General features: G+C 39.8%; 2 protein-coding genes and 1 pseudogene across 3 annotated transcripts in view; 1 reads left to right on the forward strand and 2 right to left on the reverse strand.

Annotated features, from left to right (window-relative positions):
* Positions 1-27,931, reverse strand: part of LOC147311306 (uncharacterized) — a 262,128-nt pseudogene that overhangs the window by 35,990 nt on the left and 198,207 nt on the right. The window lies entirely within an intron of this gene.
* Positions 1-27,931, reverse strand: part of cmss1 (cms1 ribosomal small subunit homolog) — a 29,418-nt gene that overhangs the window by 805 nt on the left and 682 nt on the right. Inside the window, exons 2-9 of the mRNA XM_086265593.1 lie at positions 2,354-2,487; positions 1,761-1,832; positions 1,498-1,633; positions 1,342-1,401; positions 1,151-1,253; positions 1,004-1,064; positions 820-907; positions 655-743 (exon numbers count right to left, since the gene is read on the reverse strand). Of these exons, the coding sequence (XP_086121719.1) occupies positions 655-743; positions 820-907; positions 1,004-1,064; positions 1,151-1,253; positions 1,342-1,401; positions 1,498-1,633; positions 1,761-1,832; positions 2,354-2,487 (743 nt within the window). The remainder of the gene's footprint in view (positions 1-654; positions 744-819; positions 908-1,003; positions 1,065-1,150; positions 1,254-1,341; positions 1,402-1,497; positions 1,634-1,760; positions 1,833-2,353; positions 2,488-27,931) is intronic.
* On the forward strand, positions 22,909-27,900 carry LOC147311310 (filamin A-interacting protein 1-like). Its single transcript, XM_086267173.1, has one exon. It carries the CDS (start codon positions 23,228-23,230, stop codon positions 25,409-25,411), a length of 2,184 nt encoding a protein of 727 aa, XP_086123299.1. The 5' UTR covers positions 22,909-23,227; the 3' UTR covers positions 25,412-27,900.

A 27,931-nucleotide genomic window follows, 5' to 3' on the forward strand; every position in this document is an offset into this window, starting at 1 on the left:
CTACGACTAAACAAATATGTCCAGTTTTTAAAGGGTTAACCGCTGGAAAAAAGTCATAATGGTTTAAAACATCCCACGTTCATAAAGTATATGTTCAATTAAAAGATCTCCACTAATTTCTTCCTCCTTTCTTGTAGACAACAAGCCAAATCTAAAATAAAAAAAAGTGCATCACAAATAATTAAACTAATTTTCTTCATAATGTATTTTAAAAGTTAACTTTTACACAGGAGTGAAATATTTAAAGGTTTTTCTGTTTTAATGTTGATGATTATTACTTACAGATCATAAAAATCAGGAATCCAGTTATTCAAATTATTACAACATTTGATTTCAAATTTGAGTAACGTGCTGATACATAAAAATGTCACTTTTTGACATCAATATTTTTTCAATCTTAGCATTTCTTTTTTTTTTTACTTAAAAAAAAAAGACAAATTTTTTCAGGTGATCTCTTTTCTTTTTCTTTGTTAATTAACTAAAGAAATACGTTTCCAATCTTAAGCGCAGCTTTACGGTGAGATCAGAGAAACAATGATCAGGGAAAATCTGCATGTTAATTATTATAAACAAAAGAAAAAGAAGCTCCAAGTCAAAGTGGAGTAACAGCAATAAAAACACATTTTTCTAGCCCAGCAGGGGGCAGTAGCTCACCTCAGGAATGTCCACCATCCTTCTGAGCTTCTGGTCCCTCCAGTTCCAGTCCAGAACCAGGTATCTCAATGCCTGCAAGCTCAAACCCTCTGGGGAACCAAATCAGAGTGAGAAGACTTCAAAAGCTTTGAAGTTAAACGAAAGAGGCCGATCACAAACACACACCTCTCTCAACGAGAGCGCTGATCCTCCCTGGTGTCCCCACTCCTATGTGGTAGATGCCTTTCTGCAGCAGCTTCACCTGCTCTTCTATCTATGCAAAAAAAAAATGACACAGACAATCATTCTATGAAATCATTCACAGTTCACAATCTACACACCGCCTGTGATTAACAGTCATCTCCACTACCTTGATATGTTTCGCAAAAAGCTTCACAGCTTTGGCTTCACCCTTGAAACTAGTCAGCTGCCTGTGGATGACACAAACATTCCCGTCACGTTAATTTGAAAGTGGTAACTGGAGAAACACGACAAACATCAGTGGTCTGTCACTTACTTAATGAGCTCGATGGTTCGGAGAGCAGAGCTGCAGACGACAAGCAGAACCACAGAACTTTTTTCCGTGTGCTGCTTTTGAATCTTTGCCCACTTGGGAGCAACTAAGAGGAAAACAGAGCAATTAAAGTGATGGGTGTTTATAAGTGGAATCTAATGGAAGACTTGGTCAAAGTTTGCAACGGCACTCACTCTGTTTTAGATAAGAAGAGAGGGTGTGTGTCAAGTCATTACTGGACAGGAAAAAGGAGTCTGGAGGATGGGAGAGGACACGCTGATCTCTGTGAGTCAACATTTCAGCAGATATCGACTGAATGTGCAAGCTTAGGGTGATTTGCCTTGACTCACCCTGCACTTTGAGCTCCTCCTGCTCGATTACAGACCGCTTGTCTTTAAAGTACTGCGTAACCAGATCCTGCAGGTCAGCTGGACAGCCTGGTTTTGGCTCAGAGGTGGCCAAGACATCTGTTATTGTTTTCTTTTTCTAAAACAAAAACAAAACAAACAAACACACAAGTAAGAACCCCAGAAGCAGCCAAATGATAGCGCCACTTTAGCCAGTGCACACTGTTGTAGTTGATATTTGCAACACCAGGTGTCGCCACTCCCACCTTCCTCTTTTTGGGGGGTTTAGCAGACTTTTCATCCTGAGTCTCCTTCCTTGGAGGGATCATCTGCTCGTTCTGTGACAACAGTACATGCAGAAAACACAATTCAGGCAATTTATGTTAATGAACATTTGAAATTCTAAATACAAATTAAAATAAAACCTAATAATCCTCCGATGTAAAGAGCACATTTTATAATAAAATTTAAATGTGTCAAATTATATTATATTACAGTAAAAGTACATCAAAATGTCCAAATGCTAGGAAAAAAATCAAAGGATTTCAATTTCCGTCATCAGTTACTATGATAATTGTTTTTAACACTCTGGTTTATTCACTGTCTCAAAGAATGAGGGTGTATGTATAAGTATGTGGTGGACATTTATTTTGAAGGTGTTCCATTCATCTATCCTGACTTCTTTCTTCTTCCTTGCCAACGACTGTTGAAATGACCATTTGTGCCTGTGAACTGGTTGACTACAAAATGACAAGGACAGGCTCAGTCTTTTGCCCTATTAATATGATACATTTTCTTACACACTCTATACTGTAAAAACATCAAATAGGCAGCCTTTGTAGAGAAAGGACATAACAACCTGCTCATTATTTTTCTTCTTCTTGGCTTTAGCAGGCTTCTCTGTTACAATCTTCCTCTTCTCTGGTTTAGTCTTTGTTTTTTCTGCTGGCTTTTTCTTTTGTTCCGTCTCCTCCTCCTCCACCTCAGATGCATCTGGGAAACAGAGGGAGAATTTCCTCATTAAACTGGCAAAAGAGCAAATGCGTCCACACCTCAAACTATATTTAGTTCAGGTGAGGAACAGGAGAGACACTGTCAGCAGAGTAAAATGGGCACATTTAATGCGAAGGATTTGCAAATTGCTCTTTACAAGTTTTGGTTTTATGGGTTAATTTGTAACTGTGCACACTATGACAAGAAGAAAATTGCTAAGAAGGGCCAACACCACGCTTGTTTAGTTTGATCCTTGGGCCAGTGATCTGCAAAGTGTGTTCAAGTCTTTGGGTTATTCATCAGATGTGGCTGCGAGTGCACGTTTCAGTCAGAACTACACATCTAAATGCTACCTGAGGTAACAACAATGCAGCAGATCTCAAACAACGCATCTGGTTATATTTAGCCTCCCTGTTGCTACCACTTCTCTGTGCATTCCTCACATCTCATGCTACGGGTCACGCTTAGATCTTTTGGCATTTCTGGTTTCTTGGTGAAAAGCCTTTAAAACAGCTGTTGGAGTGAAATCAGTAGTAAATCAGAGCATTTTCCTGCAGTGTCTATCCTAAATGTGCTGTTTTATCACACTGGTGCCATTGCACTTCTTCCTGTGGCTCTGTAATATCGAAGACTTTTTTTGAGCCAAAGCTTTTACATGGCAGTGTTTCATTACTGAAAACTTCACATCGCTCGGACTGTGTGGATAATAAATAAGGCACATGCTACCTCTGCCAAATCCTGATCATTACCATCAAAACTCCTTTTACCATTAACGTGAAAACGAGAACTCTGGTGTGTATGTAAGCTGACCTCAAAGTGATTTTTCATTGGACAGTTTGTGGAACTATGGTCAGCATTTTCCAGCACTAACCAGTATATGTACTTGCATCTTGTCATCTTCTACTGGGTTCAAGGTGCTTCACATATGTAAAGGATTCAAAGGAAATAACAGAGCTTGCTATCCAATGTATATTTTCTTTACTTGATATATACATTTATGTTGGCTGTTCATTCTCTTCATTGCTGCTGGGAGGCTTTTATAATGAGGCATTTACAGAAAACACATTGAATTTGTTGCCAAGGTTACAGATTTTTAAGCATTACAACTTTTACCAATTCGGAGCTACAATGCTCTTTGAAGCTGAAATGAAAGAAGGGGCGTGTGGATATGCTCATATAATACGGCTGAGACACTTGAGCATGTCTCTGATCTGCCACAGCGGGTTTCTGCTCCGGGCCACGAGAACTGACAAAAGGCACACCGCACGCGAACAGTTGACCAAATTTTCTGCCTTATTCTCTGATTTCCCATTTTACAATCAATTTTGCAGTGGTTACCATTAACTCCTTCCTCACTACTGTGTGTGTGTTTTAAATACAACTAAATATTTTCAAGGATCCTTTAAAAAGGAAACTCTACACGGCATCATTGATCCATCTTGCTCTCCCTTTCTCTCAAGGGTCTCTCTCAATCATTCAAACACCACACCCATTTACATGTTATCCCTCACAAGACCTTCATTCATCCTTGTTTTGTGCATTCATCTGTCCAGCAATGCACTCCTCCATCTGAAAGACCACTCCCACTATTAATGGACCAAGCCAATCATTCCCCATCCTACTCTTCTTGGCTCTCACCCTGTTCTCACACTTGCACTGGACGGTTGTAAGGACAATGCCGGAGGATGAGGGGAAAGACAATTAAAGGCAAGGTTAATTACAGAGGCAAGGAAGCCTTTATGACAAGATGCTGGATGTAAATGGACCATAATTACAGCAAAATCCAGGCCTATATATGAAAAGGGGACGCTCTACCTGTCCCATAACAAGTAAGTGCTTTACTTCCTTTTGGTACAGCTAACAGCAATCTGAATCTGGCACTGGGTTAGTTAGGAGGGGGACTAGAAGTACACTAGCTTGTGGTCACCTGAGACTGGTTTGTATCTCTTCCTGGCTTCATGTCTAAGGTGAATGTAATAACTACTGAGCCCTAAAGCACGGCAGCTAAACTGAGCTACAAAACACACCATTGAAACCAGCTGCAGCTTAAGTAGGTCCCCCTTGTGCCACTGAAATACCCCCGATCCACCGAGGCATGGATACCATAAGACCTCTGATAATGTCCTCAAGTATCAGCTGCCAGGACTTTAGCAGAAGATCCTTGTAAGTACTAGGACAGAGCCTCAAGATGGTGTGATCGAACTGAGATCTGAGGGATGTGGAAGCTGAGTCAACTTCTTGAATTCTTTGTTATGTCAAAACAAACAGGATATACCGTCACCATGAAGACTAGTTCATGGCCTACAATTTTCATGTGGGAGATGTATGTCAAAGTAACATGACCCAAGGTCTTCAGCAAAACATCACGTAGATCATTATATTGTTCAAATCTGACACTTGCATGTCCACTTAAAGCAACTGAGGTGGTTGGTGACAGCCAACAAGAGTACTCTGTGCATTCTGTGGGTGAAAACTATGATGCTCTGTGTGACCTTTATATCACAGCCAGCCTTCTCTTCCTACACATATTTTGAAACCTTGAGCCTCTGTCATCAGTTGTATTAATTTTGGTAGCACTTGTGGAGATGCCCTGACCATGTTTTCAATAATTTTGTCGCTGGTCAAAGTCATTCAGAAAATTATGCGTGCATATTTGTTTCTGCTTCAGGAACTGATGATGAACATTTTCAAACTTGTCAAGCATTTTAATGTGCAACGTCATTTTGTTCATCTTGTGAAAACAAATCTTGTAATTATATTGCTTTTCAATTGCTATTATTTCCGAATATTTGCGCCGTCCACAAACAGGATTTATGTGCTTAAATTTACTTTAAAAATGTAGCTACTTATTATCGATGCTAGAAGTTAACCAAACCCATAAATGAGCAAAATAGTTCTGACATATTCATGAAAAAAAAAACCTATACAAAAAACTAAAAAGAAAAAACAATTTCCTAATCCAACAAACATTAGTATTTACAAAAAGCCAACCATGCAGTAATTTCTGTTCTGGCTCATCCTGTACTTTTAACATTTTCTCTCTCTCTCTCGTATTTATCGCTTTAACATTTTTTTCTTTCGCATGATGACATTTCTACATTTCAATTCATCCTTAATGAAATGCAAGATGAAGTATGACAGCTAACACAAGGACATTTTGAGGTTGTTATCAGAAAGTTGAAAATTAGCTAGCTTCTTCAGAGCACTCAAAGTGTTTAGGTAATATTTCCCATCTTTATAGTGCACTGGTTTTCACAGACTACACTAAAAAAAAAAACTTAATTCAGTACCTTAACTCTTTCCCCCTTTGAATGCTTACTATAGGTAACCCTTATTTCTCTTTTTTAAACTGAGCTGTTTCTGTCATATTTCAGGCCTGCTTTCAGAACAAAATGACTGGGTGTGTATCAAAATTTAGTGAGGGTGATCTCTGACTATACAGTTTATTAAGATAAGATAGAACTTTATTAATCCCTCGGGTGGGTTCCTCTGGGAAATTCGATTTCCAAAAAAAGCACAGCAACGACCGAAGTTACAGTTACAGAATTGTTATATATATATATATATATATATATATATATATATATATATATATATATATATATATATATATATATATATATATGTGTGTGTGTGTGTGTGTGTGTGTGTGTGTGTGTATATATATATATGTATATATATATATATATATATATATATATATATATATATATATATATATACGTATATATATATATATATATACGTATATATATATATATATATATATATATATATATATATATATATATATATATATATATATATATATATATATATATATATATATATATATATATATATACACACACACACACACACACACACATAAATACAGAGACAATATAAATAAAATATACGAAGGGGATAAATAGAATAAATAGGAATAAAAAATAAAAATACAAGTGAATTGCACATTTCAAGTATTGAGTCTATTGCACTGTTGACTATTTACAAAGAGTATTGCACAAAAGGTATTGCACAGTGAGGTGAAGAGGCACTACAGCTTAGTTGTTCCCCCCTCCTTTGTCCTCCTGTTTCCCCTCCCTCTCCCCTCCAGAGAGGAGTTAAACAGTTTGATGGCGTGTGGGACAAAGGAGTTTTTAAGTCTGTTAGTTATTAGGGATACCCTTGGAAAAACCCGGAACCTGTTCCAATAGTTGTCAAACAAGGTCTTTATTGATATACATTGAGGTGTCAAAACTTGTCATTTACGGTGCAGATGAGTTCGTCAAATGTTAGGAAAAAGTTAGGAGTAATATTGAATTCATAGATTGTTTCCAAATGAAACAACTTAGAAAAAGATGTCGGACATAAAATTTAGTGGTCTACATAAATTAATTTCATGGTCACATGAAATTCTTAAACTCAGTTCAAGAAAAGATCCTGGATACCTCAAGTGAACTCAGTGAATGAAGGGAGACTGTGAGGCCACTTCCATCTACACCAGATCAGTACAAAAATGATTATTGAATATAAAACTTCCTATAAAATGAGTGAGGAGAAAAAAACCCCTCTCAGTCTCAATCATCATCTGAAAGAGGTAATTATCTTGAGGAACCCCCAACTCTCAATTGCCTTCTTGCCACAGTCAAACAATATGACGGAGTAACGATTAAAACGCATGCTTTCAGATGAATGGAGCACAGTAAGGTTACAGCTCACATAACCAGAGATCAGTGAAAGCTAATGCCTGTGGAGCAGAATCACATGCAGGGGAAATGGGGCTGCCTGGTAATCTTTAATGCCCGATCAATATGGATGACTGGTCTTAAAGGGTGGTCAATGGCGCTGGCTGAGGATCAATTGACTAGCTCCAGGAAACAGTTGATTGTTTCAATTCCAGACAAATGGCACCCAGAATTACTGTTACTCAAGTAAAGCACCCCGCCAACAGAACTGCATAAAACCGAGTTGGCCATGAACCCAGAAATGCTCAGTTTAAAATGCTCAGTTTTTATATGTTTGAATAAAAACAGCACTTTGTCTGATCCCTCTTCATAATCCAAAGTATTTACTCTTTTCACCATACTCCAAACCCAATACTTCCATTACACAGTAGAACTTCCATCCCCACCACCAAAGACACTTTGGGGCAATTTTCTTGTAATGTTCATGTTTCTATAAAAACAATAAGACACTTTCCATGAAATCAATTCGGGACATGTTGAAGTGATCAATAAGTTATTTCAAGGCTGCTTGTTAGGTGTTGGGAGTTGTGTGGTTCGGTGGGTGAGCGGGCACAGCAGTTATTGGTTTTGAAAGCCAACAACTTCCTCTTTAAAGCCACAATTTAAATATATGTTACCATTAAATCAATGGGGACTTTAGACAGAAGGCTAAAAATGAAGTGGACTGGTCAAAGACAGCAAATACCGAACAGGGACTGGTGTTCTGCCTCAAACACTTCTGGCCTGTTCAATCAGTGCATTATCCCAACACTCGAACGTTTGGGTACACGCTGACATTTTGTTTGCAAGTAAAAGATTGGATTGTAGAACTAACTAAAACATGTGGACATATGTCTCGAAGGGGTTTGTTAGTACATTTAACCTTTTGTCAGTGGCAGGAATTAAATATCGCCAGGAGGAGCAGTAATGGGTGCACAGTGAGGTTGACAAAGATAAATTCTCCAGAAATTTTTACAGTTGTTTAGGTCTACAAAGCAAGACATGCTTCACAACCCCCCCCCACCCACACACACACACTAGCTCACGAAATCTGGATCAGTAAATGAAAGAACAGCTACACCCACACACAATCTGGTATTTATTGCCTTCAGAGGGAACAGATGTTCACCAGCATTCAAGGCAGCTCGACTTGACCTTTACATAAAACCAGCCTTAATGTTAAGAGAACTCGGTCACCAGTATGTGGGATATGTGTGTTTGTGTGTGTAGGAACGATCACTGTCATGTCTTATCTGACTCAATTACAGAAAAAAAAAAATCAAGTGTCTAATTCATTAAAGAGTCTTTACTCTGACCTCTACTGTCTCTTGTCCTAGAAGAGTGGTCAGTCATGAAAAATGTTTAATTACCTCATGTCAGCGAGGCTTCATTTTCAGTGCTAGCAATTAAACTACACAGATCAGTCAGTCAATGTTCAAAGTTATTCTGAAAGACCAACGTGCACGTGTTTCAGTGAAGCCAGTCCTGGCTGGCAGAGAGTGATTGTAGCTCCAGAGGATATTGCTAATCAGAGATAGGAAGGGTATGTAAATAAGGCAAAGCTTTTAAGCTTTTACGAGAACCAAATGAGAAAACCTCTTTTGAACCAGGACCACATACTGCAACCTATACTGGTACTGTACTTAGTTAAAAATCATTTATTGCTTCTAGATACCTCAGTGGCCGGTATCACAAGGGCGATCTTTACATTTATTCGATATTAATAATCACCATATATATTAATAAAATACTGATTCGGTGCACGAGGAATCTAGCATCTGATCTCAGAATGAGGGTAGGGGGCTGTCTGTCTGTCTGAACAATCCTGCACTACCACAGAGTCTCGTTGAACAAAAATGACTCCAGAAGGACACGGTTTACGTCACAACTAAATAATGTACACTGTATTTTATGAAACCACTGGCTACTAAATGGCTGTTGTTTTGCTCTCCGCAATTATGGTTACCATTTGATTTATTGATCGTTTACTGTTATGTAAGAAGACCACCCACAAAAGCTAAACCATAAAGCAACACAACTCAAAACAATGATTTGGAAAGAAGACTAACACCATTAACATTATTTAGGATAGTAAGTGTAAAATGTGAACTCACAGCACAGTGCTGCATTACCTCATGGCCCTAGAAGGGTCTACTACACTCTCTCACTTTAGTTGACCAGCATCACAATAATTAAACTGACTTAAATGCAGTCAGATAGGTATGTGATATCAAATGGCACAAAATGTATATAAAAGTGAAGAACTATGATAAGGCTTATGTCCAAAAGCATTTTAAATTAACAGTAATTCAAATCAGTCACAAAACAAAACATTAAACGCCCTTCATGCTTAAAACATTTAGCATATGTAGCCTAACCACACTCATAATCATAAAGCACAACAGTTGCATTACTTGTGACGAAACTGATTTACAGACTCTTCAGCACTCCGCACCCCTCCATCTAGCTGGCTTGCAAAATGTATAATTTCTCAGTTATACCACTCTTGAAGTACTGTGCTCTAGCCAAAACACACACCAACCATACCGAATATGAATTATAGAGTGCTGTGCCAGCTTGACCCTGAAAACTGAAGGCCAAAGAGGACTCCAGCACTCAGACTGATCCAGCCTCCCATGACAGGTGGATATAAAATGGATGTGAGCTAACTGGTGAGAGTGAGCAGCTGAAGCAAGGGCGTGAAAATTAAATTACCCGGGGGCTACGGACCAGGTTGTATTGCCAAAAACTGTAGCCATGTAGGGTTCCATTATAAAAGAGCTGTCTGTAAAACTAGCTGCTCAATATGACTGTGCAGGGTAAAAATGGATGTTTTTAACTGTGACCACTAAAGCAACTTAAGTTAAGAGTCACCAGCCAGAGAAAAGGTTAGAGAACAGACAATTTGTTGCTTCTCATGCAGCACTCATCCTCGGTCTGGGTAACAAACCCCTCTCCATATACAGAAATGGGGCAGTAATGAATCTTAACACCGAAAACCATATTTTTAATCCAACAAACAAATACCTGTGACTTTTACTGAAAAATGATCAGGGTACAGGCATGAGACAGACATGACAAATTGCCTCCAGATAAATGGAAAGAAGATGAATGTCCAGAATCTCAAAAGATGTGCTAAAAAAAATAACTAAACTGTGTGTCTGAAATAAAGTTAAAGCAGTCCACTCAAAGCTTCATTAAAAGTGGCATATATGTGACAAACCTCACCCTTAAGGAATTTTTAACACATGAATGGAACATGCTTTCGCTCATTTTCCTTCTCGCCTCGGCAAGGTAATGTCTAGAACAGTCCAGGGCTGTGCCGCATGTGTGAATGCAGCTCTAGTTTGGAGGCCAATTACACAGCTGGTTGGATAATACCAAGGAACAGGTGAACAGTCATTGTTTTTGGTCTGTGGACAAATTAGCTGCAAAGATACTGCCTGTATCTGCCTGTGACCACTTGTGGCCAGGACAAGGTGTTGTGAATAAGATTAATTTTAGGAAATGGTACTGGTCTATTGTGAGGGCAGCCAGTGCCCTCTTGGGTAGAAAGGAGCGGGCAGGAGGGGTGCAGGCATGTTGCCCCCGGTGGTGTTCGGATAAACAAACATGTGAGGCTGCCAACTTGCCTGCCAGCGGACTGTCCTCAACAGGGCAGACCTGGCAACCATTATTAAGGCTGACTTTGGCTCTGAGCCACAACTGAAGTACCGAGGTATTTTCACATGCCTGGCATTGTGTGCGAGTGTGCTTAGACATCAGTAAGCATGTGCTGGTCTAGACACTGTGTGGGCACTAAAGAAAGCACAGCCTGGCTCGTGTCCGTGTGTGTGTGTAAGTGTGTGTGTGTGTGTGAGAAAGCAAGAGAGTGAGAGCAAGAGAGAGCAAGTGAGGCGTTCCGGCCCCATCGCTATTAATCAATTGAGTGCCAAGGGCAAGGAAACAGCAGCACGTGTCATGACTCGACTTGCACACATTAAAAGCACCGTAGGACGGGACGGCAAAAGGAACAAGAAATATGTTAATGCTCATGTCCAAGGAACACAGACCCCAGGCCATCATAGAAAATATGTGCCAAAGCTCACTAACTCACATCAGACCCTCTGCATTTATCTGAACCTATTCAAGATGAGTTATAAACTTTCCCTTTAGTGCACAAACTCAATTCCTTCCATCATTCAAATCTGGGCCTCAGGACAAATAATATCAAATTATAATAGGATATGATAACTTTGTAGTCGTGTTTATTGCAGCACTCAGCTTTCCAATTTTTATCTACACTCCCAAACAGCTGTGCTGAGGTTTTATTGTCCTTTTCTGTAGCTAAATGTCAAGGGAAGTACAAAAGAAATGCATCGACAGCCCAGACAGCTTCATCTGTCTTCCTAATTGATACAGAGAAGGCATCAAGAGGAGGGGGGAGAGTTTGAGATTGTCACTCACTCTGTTTCCAGACCAAGGGCAAGAGAAAAATACTTCAATGTGGACACCTTCCTTTAAGTGAGCCAGCACTCTCACAGTGATTTAGTATCTGAAAGATGTTATTGGCTAAAGTCTGAACTAGTTAAAGGTTGTCTTTTTTTCTGTTTGGTTTGTTTCTTCTTGCACAATGTTTGTCTCTTATGTACCAGTGCTCACCTTGTTTAGAGCCTCAAAGTTGCTCTCGGGCCTTGATGAAAACAAGCAGATGCTGCCTGTCTGTGTGCTTGTGTAAGAGCAAGAGCTACTGAGAAAAATAAAGACTCTCACTGCTTTTCTGTTCAGTATCAGACTTTCTAACATGCACCAACGAAATATATGAGAAGGTATAGCTGTCTTCAAACAGACATACTGAACCCCACCCCCCCCCCCAAAATAAAAAATAAAAAATAAAAAATCTGTGGGCACTTTAAAATTTTAAATACTTTTTCCTCAAAACACAAGGCCCTTCAGTTACTAATCTAAAAAGGAAAGGACCAAATACTATAGAATAAGGACTGTTCTTGCCCACAGGCAGAACTTGGGCCTGAAAAGCAGAGCTGAAGAGTAGCGAGATGACATCATCTTTCACTAATATGAACCTGATTGCTTTCTGTGTCTCGGGTGAGAACATACAGAAAGTTGGCCGGCAAACAATGTTTAACTTATGTGATTAGCTTTAATAACACACACACGCGCACACACGGATGCGCACACACACAGTATCTAGATATATGGTCAGTAATCACTGTCCTACTTTATGGAAACATTTAGTCCATTTTATCAGCCAAACTAACAGCAGTTGCTGTAAATGTGCTAAGAGTAAGACTATGAGATGACATAAGCTGCACGCAAAGTAATGCCAGGCGCAGGCCTATCTATTTCAGTAACACTAACTGTTATGACAAGAGACCCCTTTGACTTTGGATTAGCTCATCAAAGCTTATATGATCTGCATCACTTACAAAAGCAACACAATAACCACTTGTACTGTAAAAACAACTCATGACCTTGTTTAACTTCTTTCATGCCAAGCATGTATTTTTCTTTTTCACCAATGTTCAGCTGTCACCTCCAATCATTTCCTATTTCTCAGCTTTTCCAGCTCCACGACAGACTTCACATACCCCATTGGTAAAAGCAGCAACATTTCTTCCCATCTTCGAGGTTGTATAAAGAAATACCTAAACGGCTGTCTTTTAACCTAACCAGGCTCTGATAATCATAATTGAAAAGGACAATATGCCAAAGAAGAGAGAGAGGTGGAAGGGAAGACACACAAGAGAAGGCCTGTCCTGTGATGACTTGCTGTTTCTGCTCAGCATTTTGGAGGGGGAACTACAGGTAGGATGATTTACTTCATATTGGATTTGCATTTATTTTGTAGTTCACTCTAGCTCTTGTGAACTCATGAGAAGAAACTGAAATTAAAGCCACTGTTTTTCTGCTGTGTTTGTTGAACCAGGCGAGGGATGAGGTAATTCCTGTTTTGAAATCAGAGCAGACAGATTCAGGTCTACTGAGGACCCACTATGGTTTCAGCAGACAGAAGATGGTGCTTCATGCCCTGTGGAGAGACTCCCTCTGGGCCCAGCAGGACCACTTACAGGATGTGTATGAAAGACCTAATGCTGAGGTACTAACTGCCAACAGAAAGAATGTAGACACCATCTGGAGGAGATAATCAAATTTAATGAGATGGATGCATTACAGTCTGACAAAAGAGTGTCTATTACTGCTGCATCATTGCACACATTTGTTAAATTGCAGTACAGGTGTTGCATGTTTTGAATCCATCCTTCTGCCATGGTTACAAAATCTGTAAGTGAGCACTTTTTCAATTAATTTCTACCACAGCAAAGTGGACTGGGTGGCAGCAAAAATCTTGGAAGAAGCTCATCAAAAATGCCTACTATTATAATGTGGGCAGAATAATTCTTGTTGCTTTTACATAATAACAGCTTTACTCATCAGATTTACATACTATGTTGCATTTTGTAAGCACGGATGATTGTCTTGTGGATTCGGTCTTGGTTTCAGAACGGCAACAGGAGAGAGCCTTCTCCCTGTGGTTAACTCTCAGCAAGTCAAGGTAAACTAAAGTTTTACTCTTCATGCCCATTTTGTTTTCCCTTCCCCCCCTCTTAGCTCAAACACTTGGTGGAAGCCCACGAGCATTCCTCAAAACAGATGATGAAGCAGCTTCAGGAGGTTACCCTCTCTCACTCTGAGGCTCTGCACAGGCTGGAGGAACAAGAGAAAAGCCACAGGGCTTTGATCCACAAGAGCAACAGCCTTACCACTCTGCTGAGGCAGGACAGAGAGAGGTTTGTGCAGCAAACCCAACACATGTAAATGTATGCCCAAGCAAAGACAACACTGATATTTTATATTTACACTCCCATGCTGGCCTATATTGAGGCTAGGCTTATAAAAATATCCACCAATTCCTTTCAGGAAGGGAATGTTACAGCAAGCTAGGAAAGGCTAAGGGATTAAAGTATTTCAGTACATTGGAATAAGACCTGATGGGACGGACCTGAGCTCTGATGTACACTTGTGAAGGCTTAAATTCTTTTAGTCTATGTTGGTCTGTAAAGCTCTTCATGGCAGAGTGAGTGGCTGCTCCATCTCAGCATTTATATATACACACATATGACCTTAAGACAGTACTTAGGAGTTACTCCACTCAGACACAGTCCATTACGTTCTGGACTTGGTTAGACTTTGTGGCCAACCTGGCTCAGCTCACTCCCCCTTGTAAACACATAAACATGCACTCACTTGCAATTACATGTAGAGGCTAAATTGGCGCTCTCATGTCCCATTCAACAGCACAACACAGTATAGGCTAAAGGTTTCTTCTAAAGTAAGGAAATGTGCTGAGGGTTTGTTGGTGGGTAGAAATGTTCCCTTACCAAATAGAGACCGTATTTAGATGTGGCCTACGGGTGAAGCTAGGTCTAACATAAAGGTGGTGACTGGTTCTCCCATGCAATTTAAAGGTCGTTTTGTCGAAGTTCCCGGTTGTCTTGGTTCATGTACCTCCAGCGTCCACTCTGTAATCTAGCTATGTAGAGACTGGACCCGCACTGGGCTTGCAGCCTTGGAAGGAGACTAGTTGTCTGCTTCTGCATGCCAAACTGAAAAAAGGCTTTTACTGATCCACCACAGGCATATATGCAATTAAAGACCAAAAATAGTCATACCAGTAGAGCGATTAAGTTCACTAGAATTCTCTCTCTTCAAACACAATGTGGAAAGCTAAAAACATATTCACTTAAAGAGTATGTGGTTCATCTTGGCCTAATGATGATTAATACATGAGTACATGGCATGTCTGTGGTGTGTCTGTAGCCCCGTGTGACGCATTTATTCCTGAGTGTTCATAACATACAGGTTCTTTCATCTCTTTGCCCACTCTCCTTTCTAAATATCTAAAACATCATTCTTTATTAAATAATCTAAAGCATAATCCGACTGAACACACACCTACGCTGTCTTAAAAGAATGATCTTAAAAGAAGGAGACCATAAAAAGGAGCAAAATAGCTAGCTGCCTCTCCAGTGAGTCCCTCGCGCCCTGGTCAAGTCTCCAAATTCCACTGTCATGGGGAGCAGCTAGTGCTTGTAGTCCTTGTTCTGATCTGCAGCCTCTGTGAGACGGTGGAGCTTGAGCTCATTCATCTGCAGGATCAGACTCTGGAGAAGTAGGCGAATGATGGTGGAGGGCCACGACAACAGTGAGACGGGTCAGCAAGCCAGTTGGCAGGGAATGACGTGATGGAAATTATGAGTCTGAATCACCAAATGTTCTTGGCCAGGAATTAAAATACCTGGATACACTGTCCAACTAAAGTCTGTGTGGGAAACACTGGTTATTGTCTGGTTCACTTCCTACCCTTGCTTTTAGGCTCTATTTGTCAGTTAAAAGAATACTTAACCATTTTGATAATCGGTTAAGTGTTTCCGTCTGCTTTTAGGCTAAATGCTAAAATCTACCTTGTAAAATCTTCTGATTTTGTAGCATTTTACAGCATCAAAATTTGCTCTACTCTTAAATCCCAGTGGTGAATCACATCGGATAGAGCCAGATATTTGATTTAACACAGATTTTATGCTGGTTCTTGACGCAACCCTGCCATTTATCCAGGCACTAGGAGAACACCAGTTTCAGACTCCCTGAGGATGGGTTTTCTGTCTCTGGCTGGTCTCAAACTAGGGATGTTTAACGTGCTGGGTATCTGTCCAACTGCTGAATTATGTATTCCAAAGATATAGTTTGTCTAAAATGCACAGGTTTCTATTGCCCTTCTTTGCATTCCTGACTGCACTTCAGCTTCTTTGAGTTTGGCTTAAATAGGTTTGAGCTGAGTTAAATCTTGCATTTATCCCCTGGGTAAACAACATAAGGCACATGGTGATACGCTTGTCCCTTTCATCTCTTTCCCAGTCCAGTCTTTTTTTTCTTTGCTTCTTGCTTTGCAGATGCCTAAATATTTAAACAAGAATTTCCACTCTTACTTCAAATCCTCTTCAACTATCTTTCAATCTCACTCTGTTTCTTCTCAAAGTATATGCTCCAGGCCAAGAAAACCACACGGCCTGGCTAAAAATCGGCACCCCTCACTTTTTTCCCCCCCTCGTTTCCCTGGAAAAGTAGCTCCACCAGGTGCCATATGCTCAACAGATGACTTGTTTTAGCCATAATTTAATACAGAAGATTCAACACACATCGTATCACCACTTTGCGCAACAGTATGTGTCAAAGGACGATTACATCTTCACGTCACTATGCCATTGCAGCAATCTGGCTGTTCCAACCTCAGCTATCAGAACATGCTTTAAGACTGTGCGTATTTTCTATGGTTTATTACTGGGATGACAGCATCTCAGCATTAACCGCACACACATGTTCAACATACAAGGGACATCAATGCTCTCATCTGTCCATTTCAGTTCAGCATCACAAACTCTTCATAGACTTTACCCAAAACCACTCTTAGAGCTATCATGTTTTCACTTAACAACTGATGTGGCTTTCTCATCAATACATCATCAGTGAGCACTACAGATGCAGGAAAGGAATGCACATGATCTAAAAAGGATTATTTAAAACAGCCCTATGAGGCTGTACACTTTAGTCCTTTGGGTTAAATTCTCAAGTTAGCTAAAATACTTTCATCCTAACATGTTCATGTCATATGCTCAAAGGGACAATGCATACATATAACTGTTCCATGTTTATCACCTTAGATTAGGGTGTTAGCTTATATTGTTTGCCAATTAGCACTACAGCCCCCCCCCCTCCGCTATTTCTTTTCCTGTGTTGAAATGCCAAAGGAGGAGGAGACTAACCAGACGGGAGAGCTGAACAGCGTAACTCTATCAAATTAGCATATCAACAAGAATTACGTCAACCTGAGTATCTGGTACAGTTTTGGTTTTCTTCCTTCATTCTTTGTTTTTCTAATCATTTAGTCCATTTTAGCATCATAATAACATCCGTTACCAAGTGAAAACTGTGGCCTCGGGTTTAAAGACGCTGATGTGTTTTGCAGCTGCAGCACACTCAGCTGCAAACTGTTTAAGTGAGTACTGGGAGTCCTCCTGGGATGGTGGCGCTTTATCACCTGCTCGATGCCTTCCTTCCTCGCAGCTTCTATGCCTTCAAATCTGGCTACAAAATATACAAAAAGTAATAGAGGCAAGATCAAGCCTAGGCCAAAGTTCAACACACACAATAAACAGGTCCAAATTATTGCCAAGAAAGTAAACACGTCTTTCAGTTCAAGGGTTGAGGCAATGTATAGCAAGGAGAGGCAAACCCTGGTTTTCTCTGTGGAAAGCCCTGCAGAAACCCTTGGGGAATCTGCATTGTTAGTCTACATACCACATGTAGACTTATTTAGTAAACTCAAGGCTCCTCAGTGCAACAAAAACCGCAGGAGGGTAAAACATTGGTCTGCTGCACTACAGCCTAGATGAAACCAGCATTCAGCCTAAAACTGAGGCTCAACTATCAGTCTCAACCCCTTTTTCAGGACTCTGGCAGAGAAAATAAAAGGCAGGCGGGAAGGGTGATATCCATGTAATTGGCACACACTGTCCAGTCCCTTTTCTTAAACAGCTTGACTCCAGACGGTGAAACTGTGATCCCATTAGCGCTAGCATCAGAGCAGAGCCTTGATGCCCAGTCAAAACAATGCATCTTAACTGGTTAATCCAGCATCAGCCTCATGTGTAAAATGTCTGTAGACAAAAGGAGTTGTTTGATAAATTACTATTATACACAACTGGAAAGAAACTGAATAGCCTCTTCTGTTTTTAATTTTATTAATTTAACACTGGCTAAAATGTAATTGCACTGGCTGCCAACTCAACAAAAAGACTTGAAGTTTTCACAAAGAGGAGAAGAGGAATATTTGTACTTCACATTTGCTTTCAAGCCAAGTTTTTCAGGTCATAATGAAAACTCTTTAACTAATGAGGTATTGTATTACATGGTTAATAAACAAAAAATTTTCAGAACTTCATATCACATACATGCAACAGATGTGCTGTTGCAAATGAGACCCGCGGCAATCCTTGTATAACGTTTTATAGTTGTACGAAGAACTGAAAATGTTATTCCTGTATTACCTGAATTACTAGAGAACCAAGAGAAAAGCAACACAATAAACACGGCTGTGCCAAAGCAGAAACCCGCAGATGTTCTGTTCGTCCCTCACTCAAACGCATTCGCCATCTGCCTGCTCAGCCAATGAAGTGTCAGAAGATGTTCATAAATTATCAGGATCTGGCAGTGAATCAACTCAGAGAAGAAGCACTGCCCCGATCACAAGCTGTTGGGCCCATTTATTAGCTATAGTGAGCAGATGAGGTCAGTTATTCATACTTTCAATTTTATTAAACATTTAGATAAATGAAGGGAAGAAAGCCAACACCGACTGACTAAGCAGCTGCTTTTCTTTCTGTACTTTCAATGTGCCATTTATATGAGCGCTCTTAGAAAAAAGAAGGATTTGTCAAATGTGACAGCCTTAAAAAAAGAAGAAAAAGAAAATTATACCTCTGCATGAAAATAGGAGCTAAGAAAACAGAGGAGAGTGCTACACTCGGATAAGAGACATATTACATATCGGCATTTCTTTTGTGTGTGTGTGTGTGTGTGTGTGTGTGTGTGTGTGTGTGTGTGTGTGTGTGTGCGCGCGCGCTCTTTTAACCCCCAAATATGAGTTTTCAAGAACTGGATGAAATGCCAACTCCTCCTCTATGTAAAAGAGGACCTCATGAACTCTGATATGGGAGTTGGTATGTGCATAGATATTCAAAGGAATGAGGAGGATCTTTCTCACACAAGAGAAATATCTCAAATCTCTCTTTCCTGGCAAAATAATTATAAAGGTCATGGCAAAAAGAAAGTTTGAATCTTATAGTATTTAGTATATAATACAGTATAAGTATATAATTAAGATAGTGTCACTGTCTTCCATGGAGGTAGAAGTAGTTGAAATGGTTTTACTGATAAAAATGCAAAACACAAGCAATGCAACTTGGCCTGGCTTTTGATCATTTCAATATTACTTTGATCAAAAGTTAAAGGTTCTTTTAAGTGTTGTAATTTCCAAAGCATATCAAAGCATAAAAGGCCACTTTTGATAGTGAACATATTCTAAGATGGCAAAGGTACCTTAATTAGCCAATAATAAATCATCATACGTGCCTAGACTTGTAATCAACCAAATCCTGTGACTCCACTTTGGGTATCCTCCCAGTTGGGCAAGATCTGTTTCCCACTAAGGGGCTTCAAGTAAGGTGTGAAGTTTTAAAACTTGGAAAATTGACTTTCAACTTTAACTTTCTGCATTTTGGTTATCAGATTATTTTCATTTCATTTGGGTTAAAGGAAAATAACTGTAAATCTCAGACCCAGAAATAAAGCAAAAAACAACAAGGCTGTGTGTGTCTTAGGTGGCTGCTTCATGGAATTTTTTTAAATTAAAATTCTGCTTGTGTCACGTTAATTACCCAGTGGCACAGTACATTTTATAATGACCACTGCAGACCAAAAACGTCTGATGACTCGTGCTTAGCTGCTGCCATTTTATCAGCTACATTTCATTAAAACAGAGCCTAAGACAAGAGGTCTATTAATCCTGCAGTAAAAAAAGAAGAAAAAAGTTACAATTTATGCAATTAAGGGCAAACTAAATATTAGAAATGCCACTCTGTGTTTTAATAAAACATGATAATCTTCTTCAACAATAAGTAATCACCATTACAAACCAAAAACAATTAGAAATGAAATGTTATCAACCACAGCTATCTATGCCTTTAGAACAGGCAGCCACAGTTGCCATGAAGCAATTAAGGGATTAAAGCAAATACCAACCAGGCACAGAATACAGCCTTACATCACCAAGTTATGCAACTTGTAGAGTCTGTTATGAAGAGGAGGTTGTGTCTCTAAATGGAAGACGTTCACATGTTAAACTATGACACAAATGATTCGAGATGGATTCTCTGCTGACAGAAACAGCTTAAATATTCTTGTGCATTGCACACACATTGCATGTGCGATTTCTTGTTTCTATACCTGACCTGTGTCTAAGTAGTTTCAGTGGGGTTTAATTTGGCATGCTTCATATAAAAAAAAAAAAAGCTTGTGAACATAAATATCTAAAAAGCGAAGTTTAAGTGCACCTTTTTGCCTGTTTTCTAAATTCTTGTGAGACTGCGACATGCCTCATGAGGGAAAAGGCCTCTTTTATTTGAGGCCTACATGAGTTTGCTCGACAGAGGGGAAAAAAGAAAGTACCACCACAGGTTTATTTAGCAGTGAAAAACATTGCAAATAAATGGAACAAAATCTATATTTTTTTGATTTTGTTTAGCACAATCATTTAAAAAGCTTAAACATTAACACCTATTTATTATCTTTTTCATTCCTGTGACAGATGAGACTAACTGCGAGAATAAAGGAGTATAATCACGCTATACTGAGCACGCAGTTCACGACTTGAGTAATCAAAAAGAAGATATAGATAAAGTGAAAGTTGATGATGGCATGAGAGGGAAAAAAAGATTGGCATTTTCATAACTAGAAGCAAAAATGTAGAAAGAGAAAATAACTCACAAAAGAGAGAATGTGTTGAGGAGAGAGAAAGAGAGGAAAAAAAGAGGGACATATGGATGCAATTGAGGGCTGATGAACTGATGATGTCATCTCCCAGTCAGGTTATCGGGCCCCAGGCAAAGCTGCTACAACTCACAAAACATGTTTTTTCTTCTTGAAGTATATTCAAACTCCAAGCACACAACATATAAACTGGTCTGCATGCTTCTGGGACACGCCAAGGCAGGTTAAGAATTTATGTAGCATGGTTATGGTTAAATGTTCGGTTAAACTAATCCTGCAAACTGAGGGTGTTATCCTTGCAGATTGAATGGTGATTGAAGACTTTTCTTTGCGTGCGCACACACACACACTCCTTCCCATTAGCCTCTTTGGCATTGCTACACAATGACCTCATCTGCAGTGGGCTGAACTCCAGAAAAAAAAGACACACACACAAACACACATGTTCACACACATACACACACAGAAGTAGAGCCTGTACAGTCCCATATAAGGACTTGCTGATGATGTAATGGGCGCCACTGAGTGCGAGAGAGTCTCTGTGCGGAGCACTTCTCATAATGTTTGGTTTTCCGGATGGAACGTCCACATCACTGGGATCTCTGGGAAAGGGAGAGGTAAAAGAGTGGAGGCAATTTATTTTTTGAGGATTTTTTTTCCAAAAAGAAAAAAAAGGACACGGGCCAGCTGAACTGCACAGGTAGGAACGAAATTTTTTTTGTTCTACAGCAAAAAGATGCAGACATGCATTTAGAAACGTTTCCCAATTTAAAACCCGATTTACAACTGCAAGATAAGCTGATAAGGATAACGTAACTGTTGGCTAATTCTACACAGATTAAACAAAGAGATTGCTTTGCAACAGAGCTGTTCAAAAGGTATCCAAGGTGTTGATTTAGATGTAGAAAATTATTTTGAAGATTTTGCTTTTTGCAATTTTCTGCATTTAAAAGGAATCAACACATTACTCAAAGTCAAGAGAAACAATATAACAACTCATCAGTGAATGATCTTATTAAAAACAGAAATACTTAACAGCGAGTTCATAACCACCCATTTGTTCCACTTACAACTATTTAAACTGCACTAATTAAACTCACTCAAAACACACTCCAAGATTAAAGTTGTAAGAGAAACATCTTAATTAACAGCGCGCTTTATTCTTTTCACAAACACAATGTTCAGTCTCGTATTTGAGATTTAACATTAGTAGCCTTATATTTTAAAAAATTAAACAAAAAAACTCATTAGTTTCAAGTCAATATAGAGGATCTGGAATTATACACAAGTAGAGCTAAATGTCTGGACTACACTGTCACTGTTTTTAATGTGTGCTTGTTTTAAAAGATTCTGCTATGTGAACTGTGGATATACCTCTAGAGTGCAAAATAGCATGACACAAAAAGTCCAACCTCTCCCATTCCGAATAGTAAAAATACACCGGTGACAGATCACATTGGAGCATATGTCTCATGCACTAAGATGACAAAATACACAGTATGAATTAATGCTTGTACAGAACTCGTGCGCATCTGGGGGAATGTGAGGAGTGACAGCACTTGGTAAAAGTAGCCAGTCTGTAATTACTTTAAGAACAGAGGGGAATTCCTGACTCTCTTAGCTTAAAGTGGGGTTTACATTTGAGGTGCACAGAAGGAGGGTGATTGGATGCAGCATTGAGGGTACTCAAGGGTAAAGAAACTTCTTAATTAACCAATACTCCCTGCCAAGGGACCATCTGCCATGTGAGTCAAAACATCCCACAGAATGGCTGTTGCTTTGAAAGAAACACACAAACATAAAGAAATATACACACATGTCCTCATGTTGTACATTTCACAGGAATACACAGATGTGCAAAAAAAAAAAAAAAGCCTCCTTTGCTTCTGGGGGAAACTGAGTGGGCAACAAACTGTTATTCAGATTCTTCTGAAAAACAAAATAAATGTTTATGCTGGAAATACACAACTTAGGACATTTTGTGAGTTCAAGAGGTTAGCTGTAAACATAAAAAGTGCCCTTTGGGGGCTGAAATGAGTCAGTTACACAATAAAACTTGGCTGCATTATTCTGTTTGACAATACATTTCAATTCTTTTCCTCTGCAGACTCAAGCTGTTGCTTAAAAAGGAAAGAGAGTACCAGGAAATTAAAGAGAAGAAACATGAAAGAGAAGCATCCATTCTAAAAAAGGAGCTGACCGAGCTGAAGGCTTTTGCACTGCTAGTTGTAAAGGAGCAAGAGAGACTGAGCAAGCTGCTGGAGGAGCAGAAACGCTGTACCAAAGAACTGACGGCTATCACTGACCATATCAAGCAGAGGCTTAGTGCTCCTAGACGAAGAGCAAAGGTGGGGGAGGAACTAAAATCTCTGCATATCGAGGTTGAGCGCCACAATCAAGTTTCCCTCTTCCACAAAAGCCAGAACAACATGACAGCCCTAAGCCTCCTGTCAGAGGTCGAGGTACTGAGGAGAAGGGTGGTGCAAATGGAGGGAAAAGACGAAGAGCTGATACGCATGGCGGAACAATGTCGAGACCTGGACAGCAGACTAGCGAAGGAGACCAGCAACTGCCGTAGCCTGAAAGCTGAAGTGGATAAACTCAACAGCAGAATTAGTGAACTGGACAGGATGGAGGAGGCTTTAGGCAAGAGCAAACAGGACTGCAGCATCCTAAAAAACAGCTTGGAGCAAGAGAGACAGGGCAGCAAAATGCTTTCTGATGAACTTGACACTTTAAGGCTAAAGGTAAGAGATCTAGAGGCCGTTGAGAGCCAACTGGAGAAGAGTGAAATGGTCGTCAGACAAGATCTTGGCAAGCTCAGGTCACTTACTGTAGCTTTGGTGGAGGACAGAAAAACTATGGCTGAGAGACTCCGACAGGCTGAGGAAAAACTACATAGGAAGGAGGGCAAAAGAAACGAGCATGGCAATTTGGCCACAATGACAGAAAAGCTGAGAGAGGACAGGCTGCAGGCACTGAGGTCTCAAGTGGACTTGGAAGAAACAATAAAGAGCATAGCAAAGGAAAAAGATGATCTCCTGGACAGTCTGAACAAAGAGGAGGAAAGAAACAGAGAACTACAGAATAAGGTAACTATAATGAAGAAGAAGTTACAGGTCTTGGAGAACAGGAAAGAAAAAGAGGACAAATACTCATACACCTCTATTCCAAATAACACTGCCTATTACTGCCAAACTGAGGACAACAAAGTTAAAGAACTGACCCGTGAGTTAGAAATGCTGCAAAAGAGACTCCAGGATAAGGAAGTGCTGGAGGGAGAACTGATGAAACTGGAAGAGGACTTTGAGTGTCTTGAAAAGAGGCTCCATGAGGAAAAGACGAGGACCCAAGCTCTAACAGAGGAGCTGGAAGTGACAAAGAGAGAGCTTTCAAGGTACGAGCAGGCAGAGAAGCAGGAGGTCAACCAGGAGCACCTTCTCCTTTGCCGCCTTCAGAAGGAGCAGGTTAAATCTAGACTCTTAACCAGAGAAGTAGACAGCCTGAAAGAGAAACTCCAGAAGCTGATGGGAACAGAAGAATCCATCTGCAGGATGCAAGTGGATCAATCCGCACTGCAAAGAAAACTGAACCAGCAAGAAGCCAAGAACAAAGAGCTGGCCAGAGAGATGAAGGAACTTACTGGTGAGCTAGACAGATACAGACAAATCAATAGTGTGAAACCCAGTGCCAGCAAACACACTGCAGTCCATGATCAGACCACCAGAGAGGTACAAACTGAGCCTGCACAGAGCCTGCTTCCTGACTATCGGAGGCACAGCAAGAAACTAGATGAACAAAATGGTGACACAGACCCAAACCATAATGTAGAGATCGTCAACAAAAGGAGCTCTCCTGTCAACAGCCTTAACAGCTTAAACAGTACAAATAACAACCTAAGCCAGGACAGCAGCCACTCAGGGACAGAAATGCACCCAACAATTAATGGAGAAGTTATGATGTTAACACACACACCAGGTCAGCCACTGCACATCAAAGTAACACCGCATCATGTCCTCAACACAGCAATGCTCGAGATCAGTAGCCCAACTGGAGAGACAGCGTCATCATACACCAGCACAGCCCTAATCCCGACGAGTGGAGCTTCACCTAAGCAGAGAATTACCATCATCCAGAACCCTAAGACCCCCACTTCCAACCCTGACCGTGCCATCTCCCCCCTTGACGGTGCGAACATGTCTCGAATGTTGAGCCCAAATTGCTCACGCTCTGTCACACCCGACCACAACAGCTCTCCTATTCAGATCGTAACTGTCAGGAGTTGCTCTCCGGAGCCAGCAGAGGTTACAGATCAGACTATTTTCTGCAAGACACCTGAACAGCAGAACGGCTGGTACCATTCGAGGTCCAGTACCCCTGACTCAAGTCCCAGTATCATCACAACAGAGGACAGTAAGATCCACATCCATCTGGGGAGCCCATATTTCCAGCCCCGACATGGTATGACCCACAATTTCCCACAGCCCGTTGGGCCATACTATGTTCGACATGAACAAAGAACTCAAGTACTCACTAACGGCTGTCATGTAAAAGGTGTTGGAAAGATTACAAGTAGCATCACTATATCCCCTGCTAGCTCGCCAGGATCATAATCCTTAAATGTTACAATAAGCAGTCTTTGTATTTAGGTGAAATACAAATATATAATATGTATTTTGCAAAAAATATGTCCTCAGTCATTTTAAACTCTACACAACCAAAATAATTCTGCAAATGCAAAAGTATTTTGATGTATTTGAATGTTTCGTCATGTTTGTTTAATGAGAGCCTTTGTAAAGCTTACTTTATTTGATTACTGTCTCAAGATTTATTGACTTTAACAACCCTTCATTGAATGTCAAGTGCCTGTCTAAGACATAAATGAGATGTCAGTGTTTCAATAACATTCCTTTTTTTCCCTTGTTCATTAAAAGTTATCTTGTTTTCTATGTATTCATACTGAATACTTCTCAGAGGAACTGGGTCGCTTGCCAGTTTAAATGCAAAACAGCTGGATTTGGGAAAAAGTGAGTGCAAAACAGTGCTTTGATGTTTGATGAATTACTGGAAGAAAAAAAAGCTTTATATGTTTGCTGAGCTGGGTTCGACTCAAAAACCTTTTTTCCCCCCTAATGCAAGGAAACTTGGAACACTTGGTGATGGAGGAGGTGTCCAGGTTTAATTGTGAATTGGCCACTAATTTACTTTTTAGTAAATATTATGAACTGTAATTGTTATTATTAGCATTTAACTAATTTCAAAGTGACAAGTGATCCAATTAAATCATTTAAAAAGGTTTAATAGATACATTTCCACTGCTTTCCTGTGCTGTGAAAACAAGCAAGACCCCCCAAAGTATTCAGCATGTGCCTTCTCCTGCCACACAAATATCCCAATTTATAGATTAATGAGGCATTGTGTCACCATACTGATGTGCTTACTTTATGATTCTACAGCCTGTATGATGTAGACAAAAGTAGTTTTGGTTCTCAAAGTTCAGCTAAACAATAATTCTGTTGCTTTCAAGACACCTATTTAAGATTCAGATGAAGAATGCTAAAAAGAAAAAAAACAAGTGTACTGTTGAAAAAAGTAATGGAAAATTAAATCTGTTATGAAAGAAAAATATGCACAGGAATAAGGAATTATTGTTTATCTTGGAGAAAATACAGTTTACTGCCTTAGTTTCCGAAATAGCACAGATAATCCTCACACATTAAGCACAGTGATAACTTCTGCAAAAGCTCAATAAGGCTGGAAAAACACACAAGTTAAACAACAGCAATCAATTTATTCTTTTTAATTAGGTCAGCCGATTCCTTTAAATAAGCTCGCATCAACCCTGAAACCATAACAGCAGCCTTTGCTGTTTTAAGTGAACACAACCCTTATTAGATATTTTTAAGTGCAACATGACAAAATGAACAGTTACACAGTGTGGCAGAAATAAATAGCCTAAGACACTTCAGCAAATGAAATCTAGTCACCAAGTCATGATGAGCTGTGCCATCCAAATAGGAAACTAGCTGACAACACTGGGGGATACCATTACATGTCCTGGGGGGAGAGACGCTGGCAGCAAGCCTACAAATAGTGTGTATCTAACAACAGTTGCAGAGAAATATTAATGTGCAACTTGACAGGGGCTCTTGTGAGACCCTTTATTATTGGTTTGAGAATTTGGCCACGAGACACATCATCGCAAAAAAGGAAGAAAAAAAAATATAGAAAAAAGCAGGAAAAAGTTGCACTGCTTCTTGCAAATTGCTGCCTTATTCTTAAGACTTCAAAGTCAATCCCATCCTCCGTCTAACAGACTTCAATTCTGCTTTACAGCCCTGTCAATTTTCTGTCAGCCTTGCAGCCATTTCTGTCAAGCAGCTCTGTGATATGAACGCACGGAAGGACGGTTATGCCAGGGGCAAACCTACAAAAAGAAAGCGCTGCACAGATCTCTGGACATAAAAACACACATGGGTTTACATAAGTAATAGCATGAAAGGTTGGAGAGTATCACCTGTGCAGATAATACATTCTGCTGAAGCATTTCAAAGTGATCACAGCTCATTGCCCAGGACACATGGAGAACAGGCAACTTGTAGAACCCTTCTCACTGCCTGGTCATGACTTTCATCATGAACAAATCCCAACTTTTATGAAAGAATGCAGATTTTACAGAAGTGGTCAATCAGCCCCAAGAGGAAACTGTAGTAAACAAATAGGCAAACTCTAATAAATTAATATATAAGTAAAATATATGTATTATATAAGTAATAGATCAACTAATCAATTAAAGTCTGCGCTGATCTGTAAACACACAGATGTTTATTATTTTAAAGCAACGTTAACACCTGTATAATATTAAAGAGCGGTATATTGCATTATATAACTAACGTAATAAGGATCAGAAATTGAACTGAGGCTGGTATGGCTCAATTCAATATATTTTACTGACATGTGCACTAACACCTGGCATATTATGTTTCGTTTCTGCGTGCATGTGCGGAGACAACAAATGCAGAAAACGTGAATGAACATATTTAGCTTAAAAATTGCTAATGACTCTCGAAAATACAGCATCATGCTCACATTCCAATATGATCGCTACACAATCAGGTCATTCGTCCTAAAAC

This window comes from Aulonocara sp. 'chitande type north' Nkhata Bay, linkage group LG16, assembly GCF_057382095.1.
Source record: "Aulonocara sp. 'chitande type north' Nkhata Bay isolate Kocher_YH1m ecotype deep benthic linkage group LG16, A_spYH_male_GT1.1, whole genome shotgun sequence".
In the NCBI taxonomy this organism is placed as follows: Eukaryota; Metazoa; Chordata; class Actinopteri; order Cichliformes; family Cichlidae; genus Aulonocara; species Aulonocara sp. 'chitande type north' Nkhata Bay.

Coding starts and splice junctions, on each gene's coding strand:
- LOC147311310 (XM_086267173.1), top strand. CDS start 23,228: ATGACAGCCCTAAGCCTCCTGTCAGAGGTCGAGGTACTGAGGAGAAGG.